At 43.0% G+C, this 17,696-nt stretch overlaps 1 protein-coding gene across 1 annotated transcript in view; it reads right to left on the reverse strand.

Moving 5' to 3' along the window:
• The window catches only part of phlpp2 (PH domain and leucine rich repeat protein phosphatase 2), a 49,003-nt gene that overhangs the window by 27,195 nt on the left and 4,112 nt on the right, over nucleotides 1-17,696 (reverse strand). Inside the window, exon 3 of the mRNA XM_030079189.1 lies at nucleotides 11,795-11,928. Coding sequence (XP_029935049.1) covers nucleotides 11,795-11,928 — 134 coding nt within the window. The remainder of the gene's footprint in view (nucleotides 1-11,794; nucleotides 11,929-17,696) is intronic.

Consider the following 17,696-nt stretch of genomic DNA (forward strand, 5'->3'; position numbering starts at 1 on the left):
ATGTGGAAAGATTCAGCCAAGGATGCTAAACAATGCCACTGACACATTTTTTATTTTGATCTTTATGTAGTTTATAGTAATAGTAGTGGTGGCATTGTCAGCAAAAAATCACAAATTGACAAAGGACAGCTGCCAGCTGAAACCCTGTACCATTACAAGAATAAAACCAATAAAAGACACTAATTAATCAAAGCAAAACATTCGCCCACGACAATGCACACGTAAATCCATCATCTCTCGCCCACTCATGATGAAATTTCATAGGCTGACAGGATGCTGCAGACCTGGATTCCATACACCTCGGTGTTATGCAGCAGATCAGTGAGGTGCTATACCACAAGCAGCTCGGATGAAAAATACTGAGGCTTTGCATGTTGTCAAGGGTACTATCTTTATCTGCTGGCTCTAATCTAACGCTCCCTTCTTTGAATCACACATGTCATCTCAACTATATTTTCCTACAGCTTCTCTGATTAGGCATACACAAGTAATCAAACAGAGACTGAACATCACTCCCCTGTTTTTGTGGGAGATCATCCGCGCTGTAAGCAAGAACTGCTGACACTGTAAACTCGGCCTGCATTATGATACCCAAAGCCCGAACACACAGCAGCCATCCATAAAGTGTACAATAAGCACATTATAGCACATCAAAACTACACAAGGCAATGAAATCACCGTCATTCTCTTTTGATAGGCTTTGGCAAGACAAAACCCAAGGGTGTATTCGTTTACCATTTTAGTTTACCAGTGTCTTTAAGCCAAGAGGAGGGGGGGAAAAAAGCATTTAAAGTGAATGTTCACTGAAGTCTCAGAATAGCAACAAGCATGTCAACAGGCATTTCTAAATGGGACATCGCCCTGAATGGCTAACTCAGCTCTCAGGAGTGGAAGGGTTGGATTTCTGTCCTGGCAAACTCAAATTATGGAACTAAGAGGGAGGAAGCACTGTGCGCTCACTGCCCAGCACAGCACGGCTTCTTGCCTTTGGCACTCGCAAAGGCATTCACTGGCTCCTAAGAGATAATGCGAGTTCGCTTGTTTTCATTCATTGCTGAAGCAGTGATAGTGCAGTGCACTTGTGTCATCGCCTCTTGGTATAAACGCGTCAATAACAACCGCCTCACTGCTCGACAGCAATCAGAATAATAGGTAAAAAGTAATAAGTTCGTGCCGTTAGTTGGGTGTTGCAACTGGAAGTGAGAGCTGGATGCACATAAAATAACACATTCTGGGCGTGTGTCTGTGTGTGTTCACACACAAAACAGCGAGAGCAGTCACACCGACACTATCACTTCCTGCTCTTGTCTGTTAAAAACAAACACCCTTCTGAAAACCATCGGGCTGTTCACACCCTATCAAACGAGTCCCGGCCATAAAGCGCCAACTTCTCCAAAACAAACACACGTGCTCTCCCTCAAGGTCAGTGGGGCTATTAGTTGCCATGGAAACGGGGCTTTGTCAAAACCAAAGTCCGAATCCAAGCTGGTAAACCTCCACACCGTCTCCAACAACAACCAAGCTGAGGCAATCCCTGTTTATGACGGACAATGCTGGCCATTCCCATCGGCCATAGAGTTTAGTGACATGGCAGTCGATGTTGCATAACACTATGATCTGTTGCAGGATGTTTCCTAGCTGAGGGAGTACTTAGGAGCAGGGCCAGCCATAAACTAATCATCGACCTGGGCTGTGCGGCCTCCTTGGAGAGGCTGCCGACCCACAGGGACGGTGTGACAAGTGACAGATCATACAGTCTACCACACAAGCCCTTATCTCCCCCCCATCCCTTCATCGCGAGCGCGGCTGTGGCCTTCTCTTGACAGCAGACTCAGTGACAGCGCTGACATCTCACTCCACATGACATGCCAGCTGAGCAAGCTAGGAGGCCACGGCAGGTCAAAGACTGTTCCCTTATCACCAGAAAAGTAAAAAGAGAAGAGAGCGAGAGAAGGAAAGAAGAGAGAGAGGTGACAGGGAACGGAGGATAGAGGGAGGAGAGGAGGTGACGTGATGTGAAGTAAGAAAGGAAGTTAATGGAGGAACTACAGTTGGGTGGAGGGCAAGGCACTTAATGGCAAGACTGACGCAATTAGTCAAAACAGCTCTTTAAAGAAAAATAATAGCAATGGTAATGGCTGTAAAATATTAAAAACAAGACTATGATTACATCATTGGTCTGTGTCATTTGCAAGGAAGCTTCCTTATTAGGTAGCATTTGTAGGAAATATGGCCACTTAGGACAGTGTCTTTGCAATAGGAAGCATACGCTGGTTCCTAGTGAGGTTCCTTGCTTTGGTGCAGTTTTAAGGATGGTGCATAGGACATACAGCAAACTGTAAGCCCTTCTGTGGCCGGTTTCAGCATCAGTTAGAGGCTGAAAGCCACGTTTGGAAATAAAATGTATCAAAGCAAATGTTAGGTTGTACTATCAATCTCATTAAATAACATGGGGTCATGGCTGTGCAAGAGGTGGGCTAATGTGGCATTCAGATGAGAGAGAACTTCAACATCTCCAAAAACATAGTCCTCTCTTGCACACACATTGTTAGTGTGGTTACGTTACCGTGTGTCAATGATGGCACGTGTGTGTAAGGTTGCTCATTCATCATTGTAGGAGGGACAAGAAAATCATACACTGCAAAAACGCAAAATCTTGCCAAGATTATTTGTCTTATTTCAAGTCAAAATTGTCTTATTCCTAGTCAAAATATCTCATTACCCTTAAAATAAGACATGATCACCTCAGAAGTAAATTGTTTTTAGACAATTTTCACTTGTTTCAAGTGAAAATTCACTTGAAACAAGTGAAAATTTGCTTGTTTCATTGGCAAAATTTGCCAGTGGAAAAAGTGAAAATTCACTTGAAATAAGTGAAAAATAGCTAGAAACAAGAGACAAATTTTGCCAATGAAACAAGCAAATTTTCACTTGTTTCAAGCAAATTTTCACTTGAAACAAGAGACAATTGTCTAAAAACAAGTTACTTCTGAGGTGATCATGTCTTATTTTAAGTGTAATGAGATATTTTGACTAGGAATAAGACAATTTTGACTTGAAATAAGACAAATAATCTTGGTAAGATTTTGAGTTTTTGCAGTGTAGCGACCCAAAACACAGGAACAGTTCCACTGGCTGTGTTTTAGGAGAGAGCAGAGAGCAGCTAGGTAACTGAGGTGATTTTCATCTCTTTGGAGGTATAATTTAGTGTATGGGTCCTGTTCTTGGTTTGGAGAGCGCTCCCACTTTTCTAAAGCTGTTTTTCATCACAGACTGCATGATCTTGAGGCATTCTGTCGAGCGCTTAGTCGGACACAATGCTCCTAGTATCCCAGGGCTTGTTTGACTTGCTCAAGATTGCATAGATTGTGTTAGCATGCAGTAGGGGGTCAGTGGAGGCGGAAACACAGTCTGATTTGACTCAGAACAGCAGGCCCTTTTTGGCAGCAACTTCAAATCCAACCCACCACCCAGATGCCTCCTCTCAGTGGTCTGTGTTTACTTCTATTTAAAAAAAAAAAAAAAAAAAAAAAAATCCTCTTTCAACTTTGTTGCGTGCATTGAATTCAGTTGAGACTTCAACTGAGGCAGGATCTGCACTGCTGGAGATCACAGCGCAGGATGGGTGAATATACAACTGCACAACCGTCACTGCATAAAGATGCCACTGCTATCTGCTGGTCTTCCTGGGACAGAGAGCTATCTGCACTCGATCATTGAGTAAAAGTTGAGAATGAGAAACAATTATCAGATTTCAAAGCAACAGAGGAAATCCTTGAGCGAGAAAAAAAAAAAAACAGAATGGCGTGAATGGAGGAGCGTATCAATCGCAGCAGGTAGAAAAGCACTGAAAGCCTGTTGCTTGGGTGAGTTCTGTGGGTTTCTGGATCTGCACTTCCCTTCCCTTTCCTCTCAAATCTCAATCTGACTTTCTCCCCTTTTATCAGGGTTAAGCAGTCTTTTCTCAGAGTGAACCAATATACGCATTGCTCAATTATTTACCATGATCTTATTCTCTCTGCTCCTCCAGGTCATGATTATTTCGGATAACTCTCTGGGATTAACGAGCGGGCCTCAGCATTTCTGACCTCAGGGTTCCCCATCACCACAGCTTAGGGCGCCCACACTGTTTAGTTAGCCTTTATTGCTGGCTCCTTCCAGATCAATAACTTATTAGGTGACTAAACCTGGCTCGCAGATGATTTATTTCCCCCCCCTGCTCTGAGAATAAGAGTGAGCCTTAAGTGAATGGTGTGCAGCACATTCAGATCGTACAGCTCCAGGTCGGGGACAGAGATGGCCCAGGCAGAGGTGGCCCAGGGCCCGGTGCTTTTATCAGCCTGCGTCTGGGCTGCAGCTGCACAGGCCAACGCAGAGAACGGTCCGCCCTCGGGTCCCTGGAGTTGTTTTCACTAGGAGCGCTCTTTATTAAGTCAGCATTTACACATGTTTACTCCCTTCTCCTTGTTTGTTTTCATCTCATCTGTGCACCGCAGCAGGTGGGTGTGTGCGTGGGCAGTCGGGCCATAATGTGGTTAGAGGGTGGAGGCGGTCGGAGATTAGTTTCCTGAACAAAAGAGTATGGTGTATGGTTTAAACAAAAAAAAAAAAAAAATCACCCCTTGCATTCCCTTGGTATCACTTCTATGACCTGAAGAGAAAACAAGGTCATAAAGCCGTGTGGTAAGGAATGAAATTTCCACACGCACAAAGGGAGCACACAGGAAAACATGTCTGTGTACACAAATGCAAATACACATAGAAAACACAAAGCTGAAAGGAGAGTGCATGCTCCTCTATTAGTATGTCGGCTCCCAGAGCCCATTAATGCAGAATTCACACGGCGCGCCACATCAGGCGTTCTGTAATGGTCGTATTCTCTGCTGATGGGCCGCAGATCGCTTCATCTGCTTAGTCAGGTCGTTACCTCTGACAACCGCTGTTAGACATGCAGGCAGCTGGGAGAGGGATCTCAGAACAAGCCTGCTGTTGTTGTGTATTTCGACAATACATCTCAGCCCACCTACATCACCACTGTGGGTGGGAAATAAATAAAAAAACAGGGTTACCTCGCGTCAGCCAAAAGATGTAGTAGCAGAGCAGTTGTGTGGCTGGAGAGTTCCTGTACACCAACATGGGAAAGGCAGGGGGAACACACAGGGGTGATTCAACAAAGCCACGACAACCTGCAAAATGTACTACAGTTATTTGTCACTTCCTCCTCCGCTCAAAAGGCCATCCAACTGGCCGAACCCCCTTGTCCTCTTGGGCTTACTGGGGTGTCAAGAGTGCCAGGGTACCAGCGTTGCCTTGGACCCTGGTCCCGTTTTCCCACGAGTTGATAAAAGGAGAGGGGAAGTCTCCCAGGGGCCTGGCTAGCCTGTAGCCAATGTGGCCTGACTACTGACAGTAGTCAGGCCACAGCCAGCTCTCTCCATTGGCAATGTGCAGACAACTCTTCTCCTTCCACTGGACCCACTAGGACTGGGAATAGAGCAGGCCACAATGAGCCTGAGCTTTTACAGCTTAATAAACAGACACCAGCGCTAATACCATGCAGGCATAAAGAGAAACTAATTATAAGGGCTTAATGGTATGGTTAAATATATATATATATATTATTTTGACAGATATTGCAATTGCGATATGGTTCACAAGTTTGGATAATTATTTTTGCACCGTAATAAAAACAATTAGCATGACACAAACAAACAAGTTTTCTTATATCTGGAAAATATGATTTAGGCCAGAGCACTGAAATACTACATTTACAATGGTATTTTGTCAAAAAATTGCAGCCTCTGTGATGTAGATATTGCACTTGGCCATACAGCGATTTTGATAACACTTTGATTAATTGTTCAGTTCTGCTAGTAATATTCTTCCTCAGCAGGCTAGATAATACAGAAATCTAATACGAAGCTGCTGTAGCCTGTGTTTAGCTTGTGTTAGAGTACAGTGTGGCATAAGGGTGGAACAATAAATCAATAGTGTAATATATCACAAGACAGCATACATATTTAAAACACTGACTGATTCCTGCTTTTTTTAAAAATTTCCTTTTTCAGGGTATTTTTTATCATCAGTTACAGATATTGTGCATCATAGATGATTATCTAACAGTATTATCGCATACCGCAGAATTGCCTGTATGATGACACTATTGTTATTGTGGGTAAAATATCTTGATAGGATCACATCAGAGTTACTGAGTCATTGATTAAAATGTCTCATAAGCATTTAAAATGTGAACAGCTGAAATGTCTCCATGATCTGCCTTTACTGAGAGATCAGGATATGCCGTAATGTGGTGACACAGCACATTCCTCAGGTGGCCTGTTTTTTTTTTTTTTTTTAGATTATGTTTTTGGAATTTCTGCTTTATTTGACAGCCACAGTGGAGAGAGACAGGGAAGGCAGGGGAGAGAGAGGAGGTGACATGCAGCAAGGGCCCCGAGGTCGGATTTTAACCCAGGAAACTACAATCAGGACTCAGCCTTAACACATGATACACACCTTTAACCAGTGAGCTACCAGGGCGCCCCACCTCAGCTGTCCTGACACTGCTCTTACTCACGTTCAGGGAAGCTCAACATCAGTAACATGAACTGAGGTGGATCTTCCAAAGTCGGCCCGGTGCTAATAACAGTTATTTGCAAAGTCTGCAAAGACACAGTTCACGTGTTGGATAGCAACAAGACAAACCTTTCTAACCACCTCAAAGAGCATGGTGAAAGTGAAACTGGAAGGTGATCTGAGTGCATCAACCACAGCCACACAGCCACACAGGTTCAAAGCCCAAAACTTTAACAAAGACATTTGAAAAAGACACTCCACATGACAAGAACAGACAAGTAAACCCTGGAAAGAGATACCTGATGCAGTGCCGTGTTAAAGATATGATCTCGATAAAAGCTGTACAACATGAGGGTTTCAAAAGAGCTAAAAATAGCTGATCTGCGTTACCACAAGTAGTTTTCTAACTCCGCCATTTCACGGCTGCACTTTCAATCCCAGTACGAGACTAGACACACAAATGACAACGTCCAGACTTGTTTGCAGTGTTTTAGTCACTTCATCGGTCAGTGTTTTTCTTTTGGGGTTTGTCACCTTGTGTGGCGCTATTTCATTACAGGAAAACTAGTTAGGGTTTACTGCAAGTAACTGGCCAAAGGGTGACAGGGTGAGGTGTTGTGGTTTGCTCCGTCTTCCTCTTTCTTGAATGCAGCAGCATGGGTGCGGTTATAACCCCAGACCCTGCAAGCTACACTGACTCAGCAGGAGCAGCAGTCATTTTATTAACCGGAGAAGCATCACAGGACATCATTTACCATCTACTCCCCCCAGCAAATCCTATAAATGCTGCTACCAAGAGTTAGCATTGGACCTAACACACACGCACACACACACACAGAGGCTCATGAGGGATATGCCAGAGATGTGCGTATTTATATAATCTGCATCCAGACAAATCACACCACGGAGACACACATGTGGGAAACATATTTGTCTCCCGATCCTCCAGAGAGTCAGGGTGTGAAATGAACATCACGGCTGCATCCATTCTGCCTCTGGGTCTATATATCACACTGACACAGGGACACTTAGTCACTCCGCCGAGGTCATGGGAGCGCTGTGACAGCAGCAGGTGAACGCCACGCGGCCTGCAAGAGGTGGTGGAACCACAGACTGTCTGTGTGTGTGTGTGTGTGTGTGTGTGTGTGTGTTATGTCCCGGGCTTTTGGTTATGAAGGTTACCTAGGCTTGCAGCGACAGCTTCAGAAAGGCATCAGTCTGAGGCAAACTCATCAACAGCTGCCTTCACTCTTATCTGAGAAAAATACTTATCACTCATCTGACATGAGCTCACCTCTCAGCACGCAACACTGTGATGAAGAGAATTATTGGTTTGTTCACGTCTGGCTCAGTGAAGTAGCACCTTCCCAGAGACAGTCTATATAGGGAGATATTCCACCTCAAAGAATATGTGAGGCCACCTCCAGGGGGCAATGTAGAGCACTAAAACTGGTCGTTTTCACCAATGTGAAATGCTCGTTAATAAGATCCACATTTTTATGCTTCTGTGCTTTTGTGAATGAAATCTGGAACCATTTAGGAAAAAGTGTTTATTTTTTCTGCTGGTTATGCAACCAGTCAGCAGAGCATAGTCTCAGTGCTCGTGAAAATTACAACAATGACAGAAATAGTCCAGTTACTTGAAAGTATTTGGAACCAAATGTAGGGATCATTTTGTAGCCGCATTGGCCGCCTTATATTTTACTCTGCTGCTTAGCAAGTGCTCAGCACCGCCTCTAATGGCCAAAAGACTGTACTGCACTCTTTTTTTCTGTCTCAACAGTCAGCAGCCATGGTTTTGCTTTGACCTGACTGTGCTGACAGTGGCACGCAGGAATCAAAAAGGAGGCCACAAAATATATTTCTTTGTATCAAGCATTTGTTGGGGTGAGCTGGTGTAAGATGAAACTTTTGCGCACACCCATTATATTAGAAAAAAATCATACAAATCAGGAAAAAATACAATATGTCACACACTTGCAGTTCATATTTTGTGGGCGTCCTGGATCCAGTACTGGGTGATAGCATGTTAGTCAGTAGCTATTACCAGAGTCATTGCTACTTTTCCTGGTAAAAAACTTCAATTATCCCAGTTTTTGCATTAATATGCAGAATTACAATTAGCAATGAAAATGTCACTCTTGGTATCGCCCTCTTTGTGACATTGTGCTTCATTAAGCAATGACACAAGATGTAACTTTCTCTCATTTTATCGACCAAAAGGACGAGACAAGAACCCCAGCGTGACATAAAAGGCTTGGCAAGATTTCAAAGCAGCTGAACGCCTGAGCACAGTGAAGTCCAACAGAGACGGACACAGACCACCTACCTCTCCATACGCTGTGAGAGACCCGGTGCACTTGTTGGAGTTTCTGTCCCCATGAAATTGTCCTTCTAATGCCAAATCGTTTATTTTGTAATTATTATTCTGAATGATTTAAATAAATTAGGTGTTTTACATTCTGGAGAAAAAGGGGTCTTTTTTAATTTAATTAATTTATTTACTTTTATTTAATTAACAAATTTAGTTATATGATTACTTGGTCGAATTGTTTTTGTATGTGTGATGTACGGTGTGTGACATGTTGCTTGAGGCTCAGGGACTTTTTGGCCTGGTGGTGGCACTATGGTGGGCCAGTCAGTGTCATTTTGTAACAGCGCATCATTTCCCAAAGGTTCAAATACAACCCTGTAGTGTGCCGATACTGAGCATGAAGATTAGGTCCCTGTTGGCCTGGTGGTGGCGCTGTGCCCTGCCAACCAGGTTTATATTCAAAATGCTGGACCCCAATGTCAAATTCCTTCATTTCCCAAGTTTTGTACAAAACAGGCCGGGAAAGGCTCAGAAATTAGGTGTGACAGACGGACAGATGGATGGACGGAGCCCAAGCCACCTCGGTCTTTCACAGTGGGGACAATAATTGTTCATATTATTATATTAGCAAACTGTTGGGAATAAACCAGACAGGTGACGCTTCCAAAGCCGGCACTAAATATTCTCATGCTGATTACACATGTCTGGCACAGTCAGACTGCTGCTTCATCTGCAAAAGCTGATTTGTGTGCAGGACTTGGCCCGCTGGTTGGAGGAAAAACATAACGGGAGCTAATGGGCCAGATGCAGCATCATGCTCTTAAAATTCCCTTCATTTTTCTCTTATCTGTCTGTTGAGGGGGGAAAAAAGAGAGGGGAGTCAACTCAAGAATCACCAGACGTTCTTAATCATCCAAATCTGTTCTTACCCAGTTATGATGAATCTGACATGTCCTTTTTCGCAGCAGCATGAAACAGCAGGTAAACACAGGTGTTACCAATGACGTGAACTGAGGTTATGTTCCATGCAGGTATAGCAGAAACACTGTCCTGCTCTTGTGTGTTATTCGCTACACAAAAACGAAGGGAACTACTTTCATTGATGACACCTGTGTTTACCTGCGATTTCATATCAAAACAACTGCTGTGTAAAAGGTCTAGTGAATGCATATGTCCAAGCATTTGTTATTAACATTGGTAACACACCCTAACCACTGTATACAGGTAGTTGTTGTGCCGTGTACTTAAGAAATGGAGATGCTACCAAAAAGAACCTATAGGGAAAAAAAAGAATTTCAGCAGCTGAAATAAAACTAAATGATTATTCAAGGCATCAGCACTGGTGTTACTGCAAATTCAAAAAATCAGCAATGGCAAAAAACACAACAAAACAAAACAAAAAAACATCTGTGATGCTGTGATAGTCAGCAGAGGGACGTACAGTCGCTGAAATAAAATGAAAATCGTTTAATATTAAAATGAAGACCGCAGTTTGACAAGACAGTTCCAACATTAACACAGTTCAACTGTATGAACCCTCTAAAATTAAGTTTTGTATATAACTAATTTTTAATAACTGCTGTGGTCTACTTTTTTTTTTTTTTTGCTATTATTTCAATGACATTTAAAGATGTTTCTAGTGCTTAATTATTCTACAATAAATCTAAATGTGATTATGCACTGGTATTCATGCATTTTTCATGTTCTTCAAATTTAAAAATGATATTTCCTTGCATAGGACAAATGATTTGTCAATTGTGGACCAAATTCACTTTTTTTTTTTGGACCACTTTTTTACCTTACCTTACCTTAACTTAAAAGATGAGTAGAAATAAGAAAACACTGGTAAATCCTAGAAAGCAATAGGTGCTAACAAAATACGTAACGGTGGATATAAACAAAAAAATACGAAAAAAATTGTTCATATATGGCTTCATTTATCTGGCCCAATGAGTCTGCACTTAAAAGTACATCTCACAACTCTGTTCCTGTACACTATATGCTCAGGGTTATTGACTGTACTTTTTACAATTATGCTACAACTTTTTGAACAAATAACAGCTTGGAAAATTGAAAGAAATAATGCATCTACCATAGATAAAAGGGAAAAAGGCATGTGAGAAGCCTTCTCGTCCCATCTGCAAGACAGCAGTTTGCCAGTGGCCCCACTGACCAGTCAGAAGAACAGCTGTATTATCCTGATTTTTGAAGGTAAAAGAGCACACACTGACCAATACTGGGTGTCAGAGAAAAATAATGTAACAAGAAGACTGAAAAATTACTGCTCCCCACGAGTAGTAAATGACACCACTACTTTTTTTTGAGGCCAAAAGCGCCTCAACTATGATATACTTTTCAACTAATACTGAAATTGCAGATGCACTGGCCTCATTCAAGTACATTTTGTACAGAAGGTGAAGAAGAGAGCACAATTTGTAAAACAGAGTCAGAAGACGTGTGTGCATCACTGGCAGAATTAAAGAAAAAAAGCAATAAGTCTAGGATAGCTGGCTCCTGTGCAAAAGTAAAAATGTACTGAATGGCAGACAAAGCCGTACAAAATTAACTGCAGAGCAGCGCAACGGACTGCTGGCAACAAAGGCAGAAAGAAAGAGCAAAGGCTTTCCCTACAGCAAGACTCAAGCTTGTTTCATTACACAAAAGTTCCAAATGAAACAGTCACAGGAAACGCAGAGCCCCAAACACACACACACACACACACACACACACAAATATCAAAGATCAAAAAGAGCCTGTGACCGTTCCACCTAAAACAGAGCCACAACCTTTCTTAAAAGCTTATGGTCCCTTCCTCGAGGAAGAGAGTGGGCCCCTAGCAGAGCCCACTGAGCAGGAGCAGATCGTGCGGACAGGTGATGATGGCCTCCGTGGGCCGCTACTCACCACTGTAGAAGCGGATCATGCAGCTTAAGTCGGAGTTGGCTGCCTCTCGCTGCACCCGCACGGGGTCTTTGTAGCCCATAGCCATCAGGTAGTCATACACCATTTGGAGAGGGCGTTCGGAGGGGTCCAGCCTCCTGCAGGACAAAGGGAAAGAGCAGGTGGGGTAATATTGCTCTGCACAAAAAAAAAATTAATTCAACTTTCCTCCACTTTCTCTTGACCGCATGTTGGGGAACACGCTCAGAGGCACTTGCACAAACCCTAAACAAGGCAAGTATTTAGCATAGTTACGTAAATGCGCAGTTCAACAACCACAGTGGCCATTTGCCACATCCATGTTGCATTAACCCATCTACCATCACACCTACACACCCACGCACACATCCATTGCTACAACTGAAGACCTATCACTTCCTGTGTCCTAATGAGGCCAGCCAGCTGTATCTATCTTATCAGCAGAGCCAGCATGCCAAGGCTTTACTCTGAGACTTTCTATAAAAAAGGTTAATCTTTCATAGCACTGGCGAGTCAATCAGTCGGTCAAGCAGCACAAAGTCCGGAGTTCAACGTTAGGAGAATGAGCAGAAACACATCATTAACCTCCGAGGCAAATTTTAACAGCTTTACTTTATACATCAACGCCTCTTTTGAAAGTAAGCAGGTGGCGAGTGTGAAAATTGGGCGTATACAATAGTTACATGACTATATGTTGCAAAATGTGACACAGAGGAAGCAGACAGTGCACACATCAAGCAAATTCGGATCTTGCTTCAGGAAAAAAAAAAAGGGTTGTATTGTGTGATATTTCTGGACAAATTCATTAACAAAACTTTTCAAGGGACCCTGTCCTACCCTACCCTAGCCCTAAGCCCTGAATTTGGGACTGTGTGACCATTTAAAGGCAATATTGGCCATTTTTTTCTGGCTGAATTGTTCAGTAAAATACAGTTGTACATGCTAACTTGACTATGCTGGTTTAGCTGAGCAAGTACCCGGCATTTTCAGACTCTCAAAGGTCAGTATGTGTCCTCTAGGATCTCTCATATCTTTCACACAGTGGAAAGTTTCTCCACGCCCTTCTGATGGTTTCATGTTATGACTATGTGTATTAAAAGCATAATAAACTAGTTAAACCATTTTATCACCATTCATACTATGCTTTCTTTTGCCATAAACTGAATTTAATGCCTTTTCAACTTGGGCATTTGACTTAATCTGTGGAAATCATCTCACTCCACTGGTAATCACTTTAAGGGCTCTTCCTGCTGATATCAAACAGGAGGTATGCTGATCCTGAAATCTGGTACCCCGGGCCTGACAGAAGCAGCCTTTGATCTAAATGTTCACCATCATGCTACACCAGGGCTGTCTTGGGTGCATGCACACAAGCATGAGGGCAAAAACAACTCACACACAATGACGACATTCACTTCCAAATGTAAATTTTAGGACTGAACATGCATTCTGAAAAGATGGGGACTGGCATGGTGTGCAAACCCTAAGTCTCTCAACTTTGAACTCTAAGTGCAATAATAAAAGTTTTGATATCTTGGAGGACACTTTTTTCACCACTGTGGAAAAAAGGTGCACAGTGAAGGTGAATGCCTTGATCTGGCTTGATGTGGTTAACATGTAGAATAGTCTTGGACAATCCTTCTCTGATCCCAAAAACAAGATGAAGACTATGAAAACAGGTAAAGAATACAAAGATATTTTCCTGAGTGAGGCACTGAAATGGCCTCAGTTTTATCATCATTTCCTTTAAATCAACGGTGCTCCAGTGTCACATTTTGTGCATCTCTTAGTGTGTTTATTTTGTTGTCTAAGTGCATTTATTTGATATTTTGTGTTCTCAGTGGCCCTGCTGCCAATTTAGGAGTCAAAAAAATGACATCCTGTGTCCGCTCTGAACCACTTTTCCTTGACCTTGGTGGAAAACATCATGAGGTTTAGGAAAGATGTGAAGGAGCTTTGATGAGGACTAATGAAAGGATGACCGTGGTGCTAAGAGGATCCGGCTGCACTTACGCTAGACGCTACATCATGTGACAGTGGTTGCTGTTTGACGTGGGTCTGCCGTGGTGAAACTACAATCTACACTACAACTACAAACAACAATGACTCCCATAGACTTCAAGGGCTCTAGTTTCCTGGCGCAGCGCGGGGTGGCGCAGTGAGGCGAACCCCGCGCAGAGCTAGTTTCGACCGGCGAAACAGCAGAGGCGGACAGTGTCCAAGTTTCGCAGGCGGAGGTTCGCCGAGATGGGAGTGCCGGCGCAGCAGGGGGAGGTGCCGACAGATTCGGCTTGGCGCAGTGACAGTTTCGTGCCAAAAGGCTTCGCCGAGGTGCGCCAAAAGCTCGCCATCTGAAACCACGTCTACTTTCAGCGCAAGGCGGAGCGGAGCCGGCGCAGTGGAAGTTTGGCTGGCTGGCGCACATCACCAAAACCTCACAATCAGCACAAACGGTGCCAATCTCCTTTGATCTGACATCAGCTGTGACGGGACAGTTGATATGGAGATGTATGTATGTGCTGATTGTGATCGTAGCATTGAATAGTGTTTTTTTCGGTATTTATTGCATTGTTCATGTGTCTGACATTCCGGAAGCCTGCCTGTGAGGTTTTGGTGACGTGTCCGCACTGCTCGCCGGTCTCCGCTCCGCGCCTGTCTCCTGAGCTCTGCTCCGCCCGCGACAATAGACCTCCATGTCAGCTGTGTAAACTTTCATTACGCCTTCGCGCAGCGCATTTTAAAGGCAAGGACAGGGGCTCATTTGATTGGTTAAATGTGAATCGGCTGTGTCAAACCCACTCCACGCCTTCTCTCCTCCCCTCCGCCGGTAGGAGGGACGGCGGAGTACTTGCGCCACCGAGACCGGCGTGCCAAACTTGGAAAATCCGCCTGGCCACACCCAGTTGGCGAAGCGCATCTGCGCTACGCCCCCGCCTCGCCTGGTCTGCGAAACTAGAGCCCCAAGTCTTTATGCCAAGCCAACACACAAATGCTAAGGAACCAACCCACTGGACATACAGAAGTGAAAAACGTACTGAACATCTTGACTCATGCTGGGTAAGTATTTTGTCCAACACTGCAAAAACTCAAAATCTTACCAAGATTATTTGTCTTATTTCAAGTCAAAAATGTCTTATTTCTAGTCAAAATATCTCATTACACTTAAAATAAGACATGATCACCTCAGAAGTAACTTGTTTTTAGACAATTTTCACTTGTTTCAAGTGAAAATTTGCTTGAAACAAGTGAAAACTTGCTTGTTTCATCGGCAAAATTTGTTTCTTGTTTCTAGCTAATTTTCATTTATTTCAAGTGAATTTTCACTTTTTCCACTGGCAAATTTTGCCAATGAAACAAGCAAATTTTCACTTGTTTTTAGACAATTTTCACTTGAAACGAGTGAAAACTGTCTAAAAACAAGTTACTTCTGAGCTGATCATGTCTTATTTTAAGTGTAATGAGATATTTTGACTAGAAATAAGACATTTTTGACTTGAAATGAGACAAATAATCTTGGTAAGATTTTGACTTTTTGCAGTGAAAAGTTTGGAGTATTCCTGTAACATTTAGAGTATTTGACCAGCTCTTATCATGGCCGCCACTTAGACCCTTCCAGGTCATTTCATTCAGGTAGGAACCTTCCTAAGCAACAAATCACTATTCAACAGCAGCCTCAGTGGCATGTTCTTTAGCGAATCGTTGGTCACGTTTAGCTGACAATCAGTAACATGGCAACTGTGCCAATCCCCAATCCATACCCATGTTCAAGCCAAGGGCCACCTTCCCCTTGCCAGCCTATGTAATCGACAGGACCGTGCCAGTTGACTGCAGCTACGGACTCGGCATCTCGACACAGGATTTAGGCAGACTCCAGCAGCCAGCTAGAGCAGGATGGCTGTCTGATGGTGCCTGTCGACCGTTCACAGTCACGCTTACCCTTTCAGAGCACAGATAGACCTCATTTATTCACAAATCCCCTCCCATCCTGGCAACGCTGCAAGAAGCTGTTAAATCTCTGTCAAATGACACCTAAAAGCTCGATCCTTCCTCAAGGTGGGAAGCATATTATGCAGCAAACTGTGGAAATGTGGACTTACCCAACAGCCATTATAAATGAGATGAATATTATAAAACTGTCTCATGCTAGAATTCCCAAGTGCCCAAATGACTGGATGTGTGACTTTTAAATTTAATCAACTAGGGGTAAATTTTGAAATTGCATTAGTTGGTAGAGATGCCATGCTTCTGAGATTGTAGATCATGCAGCAAGGATACAGTTTCCTATCGCAGAGCCCAGATACAGAGAGCATTTCAGCTTCAAATGAAATGTTAGAGGGAGAATGCAGAAGTAAAGTTCAGCACTTCAAGAAAATGTAGCAAAAGAAGCAGAAGCTGAAAGAGGAAGTTGAGGCAGAAGATGGACCTACTGTAAATAAAAATACTTAACTTTCACAGCCCCACACCTTCTCAACTGTATAAACCGATTAATTAATCACTATCCTTGTGCTGTGGAAGCAGGTACCTCCTGGGTAAATCAATACGTCAGCTAATGCATTGAGCAAATGTAAAGAGCACCCCAGAGCAAAGCATATGATTTACAATCTAAATCTCGTTAGTTTGGAGACATCTAGTTTTCCACTCAGCAACACCCATTTAGCACATAATGCTGTACAGAATGTTTATCAAAATAATCTTTGCAAAAAGAGGGGTGGTTGTACTTACTCCAAGCCTAAAGTTTGAGTTTGATGCATGGGGGAAAGGATTAGGAAAACATCATTATAAAGTTACCTGCACACAAAAACAGGAAGGCCAAGAGCCTCGAAGAAGTAGTCGTGACACTGTGATCAATGAGCTTGTGGGTTTATTCCATTATTGAAGTGAAAAAGGTGCTCAAGTGCACAAAAGTGAGATTAAAAACACCCAGCAAAGAGCAAATGTTTCAGTCTCACAGGACTTTCATCAGTGCTGTTGCATGCAAGTAGAGCCATGACACAGGTACAATCAGTCAGTCAATTAGTCGGCTGGTTATTACAGGCATACTCAGAGGAGACCACACATGGTTGTGTTGCTGCCTAATTGACTGACTGATTGCACCTGCATGGTGGGCCTACTTACCTGTCGGTTACCGTACCTTTTTCAAGGCTCTTGGCCCTCCTGTTTTGTGTATGCGTAACTTTTTACTGATGTCTCTTCCTCTATTCTTAAAGTGTTATGCAGTGCTATTAAGTTAGGAATCTGGTATGACATATATTATGCGGTAACTCACCTAATAATCATAGACACATGCTGAAATGTGAAAATTAGTTGTGGCCCATAATACATTCAACGTGATAACTTGCCTTGCATTTTTTGTATTGCACAGTGTAGGAACCTAATGCAACCTGTGTGAGAGAGCTCAAAGATCACTGATTCCTAGGAGAGAGGAGGCTAGCTATTACTAATCATTAAAATGAAGAATCTGTCACTGTTCCTTCTTGTGGAACTCAAATTGCTTTACCAAATCATGGTTGAGAGGGACAGATGCTTCCGCTCGTGTGGGCAGCTCAACTCAGTCGATGGAAACTCCACAGCAGGAGCTCAGCCGTAGCAATTAAAGGTAAAAATGTCAGTCTGTAAGATGTAGCAGCAGGTTGAAGCTTTGAACTCGAGGTAAATGTGAGATAAAATTGTCTTATATTGCCTCCATTCCCTCAGTGATTGTTTTTCTTAAAAGTGAGTGTGTTTCCTGTTAGTAGTCAAATGTTAAGTATACCAAGGAATTCCTAAAAAAAAAAAAAGAAAAAAAAGCTTGCATACCATCATGTCTTTATGCACTAATCATTTTTCAGTGCTTGTTACACTGCCATCAGTGTTTCAGATCTTAATTTCTACCTGCACTTACCAAAAA

The sequence above is a fragment of the Myripristis murdjan genome, chromosome 3 (genome assembly GCF_902150065.1).
Source record: "Myripristis murdjan chromosome 3, fMyrMur1.1, whole genome shotgun sequence".
NCBI classification, from domain to species: domain Eukaryota; kingdom Metazoa; phylum Chordata; class Actinopteri; order Holocentriformes; family Holocentridae; genus Myripristis; species Myripristis murdjan.